Source organism: Diaphorina citri, unplaced genomic scaffold (assembly GCF_000475195.1).
Source record: "Diaphorina citri unplaced genomic scaffold, Diaci psyllid genome assembly version 1.1 scaffold2437, whole genome shotgun sequence".
Taxonomy (NCBI): Eukaryota; Metazoa; Arthropoda; class Insecta; order Hemiptera; family Psyllidae; genus Diaphorina; species Diaphorina citri.
Genome location: NW_007379859.1, coordinates 55,588 through 58,330, shown reverse-complemented (window position 1 = coordinate 58,330; position 2,743 = coordinate 55,588). Strand labels below are relative to the sequence as shown.

At 37.4% G+C, this 2,743-nt stretch overlaps 1 protein-coding gene across 1 annotated transcript in view; it reads right to left on the bottom strand.

Moving 5' to 3' along the window:
* Positions 1 to 373: 373 nt before the first annotated feature.
* Positions 374 to 2,743, bottom strand: part of LOC103518926 (dmX-like protein 2) — a 21,021-nt gene continuing 18,651 nt past the window's right edge. The window contains exons 10-13 of the mRNA XM_026830590.1: positions 1,584 to 1,678; positions 1,483 to 1,519; positions 845 to 922; positions 374 to 397 (exon numbers count right to left, since the gene is read on the bottom strand). Of these exons, the coding sequence (XP_026686391.1) occupies positions 374 to 397; positions 845 to 922; positions 1,483 to 1,519; positions 1,584 to 1,678 (234 nt within the window). The remainder of the gene's footprint in view (positions 398 to 844; positions 923 to 1,482; positions 1,520 to 1,583; positions 1,679 to 2,743) is intronic.

Here is a 2,743-nt window from a genome sequence, read left to right as displayed (position 1 = left end):
CAAGTCTCTAGCTTATACCGTTCCCGAGATATTGTTAAATTACACCGAAAACCGCCAAAAAGCGGTAAAATGCCGCCAACCGTTGCACCAACCTTAACCAAAAGTTTCGTATCGCATCCTTGTCACATTTGACAGCTACATATACCAAATTTCAAGTCTCTAGCTCTTACCGTTCTCGAGATATTTTGTTTACAGACAGACACACACACGGACCAATGACTGAAACTTTGGATTTAGGCTCTAGGGACCTCAAAACGTGTTTTGACACTTTAAAACTGACCATCGAAAATTTGACCCGATTAGATTACTTTCCTTCCTATAGGATAAGTAAAGTAAAAAGGTGTGAACGGACCTTTTTGTCCTTTCTAACAGGTCAATCTATTGTGGCGCGGTAGCCCTCATGAGAAATCTTCTGTTATGATGCCGGTTTTTGTATCCAAAGTTTCTAGCTTTTATTAATGTCTTTTATTAATTATTATTATTAATAAAGCTGAAAGTGTTTTTCTGTCTAGTTCTCAAGTAAATTGTTGTACTTAATTCAATAAAGATTAGAAACAAGAAAACAATTTCCGAAAGTAAATGGTTCCCTCAAATTAAATTGATCCCAAGGGTATGCAACCTCCATGGCCGAATGGCCACTAATCACCATCATTAATTATGGAAGCTGTCTGCAAAATTTGTGCGACCTATGGCTAAAGGTAAAGTCGTGAGAAGAGCTAGTTCCTTTTGATTCGACTTGCCCTCTTTGATCTGCGGGGTTCCCGGCTGACTACCAAACAGGCCGGGAATCCAATAACTCTTTGATCTGCGGGGTTCCCGGCTGACCGGGAATCCTATAACTTACCTTATTGAGGAAATAAGACACCATGCTCATTTCCGGGGACAGGAACTGTTCCCGGTACGTCGGCTTGTCCTCTTTGATCTGCACTTGGAAACCCTTTTAAGATATTGTAAAAAATTGAGACGAATCGTTTTGAAGACTCATTTTGAGACGAATTTTCAATACCCTTTTTTTTTTTTGACGAATCATTTTCAAAATCTTGAGACGAATAATTTTGAATAAACCGTTTTGAGAATAATCGATTTGAAAATTATTTGTGAGACTATTTTTCTAACGAACCGTCCCGTCCTGAAAACTATTATTAAAAACGAATCCGTAAAAAATTGAGACGAATCGTTTTATAAGACTCATTTTGAGACGAATTTTCAATACCCTTTTTTTGACGAATCATTTTCAAAATCTTGAGACGAATAATTTTGAATAAACCTTTTTGAGAATAATCGATTTGAAAATTATTTGTGAGACTATTTTTCTAACGAACCGTCCCGTCCTGAAAACTATTATTAAAAACGAATCGTTTTGAACCCCCTTTTGGAAATATCGTAAAAAAGTCGAGACGAATCGTTTTGAAGACTAATTTTGAGACGAATCATACGTAGGACGAATCATATTACACAACATACATCCAAGATTTTACTTACCGAATACACAGCGAATAAACACATCTTGCACCGACTCCTGTCGTACCAGGAAACTCCTCGTAGACCATGGTTACACAACATACATCCAAGATTTTACTTACCGAATACACAGCGAATAAACACATCTTGCACCGACTCCTGTCGTACCAGGAAACTCCATAGTCGACGTGCAGGGGCTGTCTGCTTCATAGTAGGACTGAAATCAAAAAGACGAACAATAAACACATTTGTAGATGAGGCCTATTAGAAACACACAGAATTAATTTCTGTCTGAAAATCCTTAAATGTGGAAATTTAAAAGTGCTATAAGAAGAGAAGTATTTAGAGAGTTTTGAAATGTGGTTGTGGAGAAGAATGGAAGGTGTGAAGTGGACAGATAAGGTGAGAAATGAAGAAGTGTTGAAAAGAATGGGAGAAAAGAGAACATTGATGGGGGCAATTAGGAAGAGGAAAACATCTTGGTTGGGACACATACTCCGTAGAAATTGTCTCCAGAGAAGAATATCAATCAATCAATCAATCCATAATCGTTCCATCATGGGACGGGTCGATGTACGAAGCCTCTCCACCAATTTCGATCATTATATCTCTTTCATTTGAAGTTTCGTCATTTTCACCAAATTTCATTTCCTTGGAGGTTTAGACATCTCCACCAAATTTCATTCGTTGTGGAATTTTTGACATCTCCACTAATTTCATTTCTTTGGAAGTTTTGGCATCTCCACTAATTTTATTTCACTAGAATTTCTGGCATCTCCACTAATTTCATTTGAACTTATGCCTCAGACTATTCGGGGTTAGGGTTGCCAACCGTACGTTATTTCCCGGAACAATCCGTATTTTTGTCAAAAATCAAATGTTCCGCCGGAACACACCTTTGTTCATTATACCTATGTAAATGACATAATAGTCAATCTCAAGCATTAGATAACAACTAGGGTTGCCAACCGTACGTTATTTCCCGGAACAATCCGTATTTTTGTCAAAAATCAAATGTTCCGCCGGAACACACCCTTGTTCCGGTTTTTTTTCCAAATCTATGGAAAATACGGGAACTGACTAATAAACAGAAAAAATTACAAAAAAAAAAAAAGATTAAAAAAAATAGGTAGGTAGGTACGTATAAAAAGATAGGTAGGTACGGTAAAAAGATAGGTAGGGAGGTGCATGCCTTTGTTCCGGGTAAAAATCGGGAACGTACGAAACACACAAAAACCCGCGAGTCAAGTAGGTATTTTTTCAGCCTTTTAGCATGTGATTT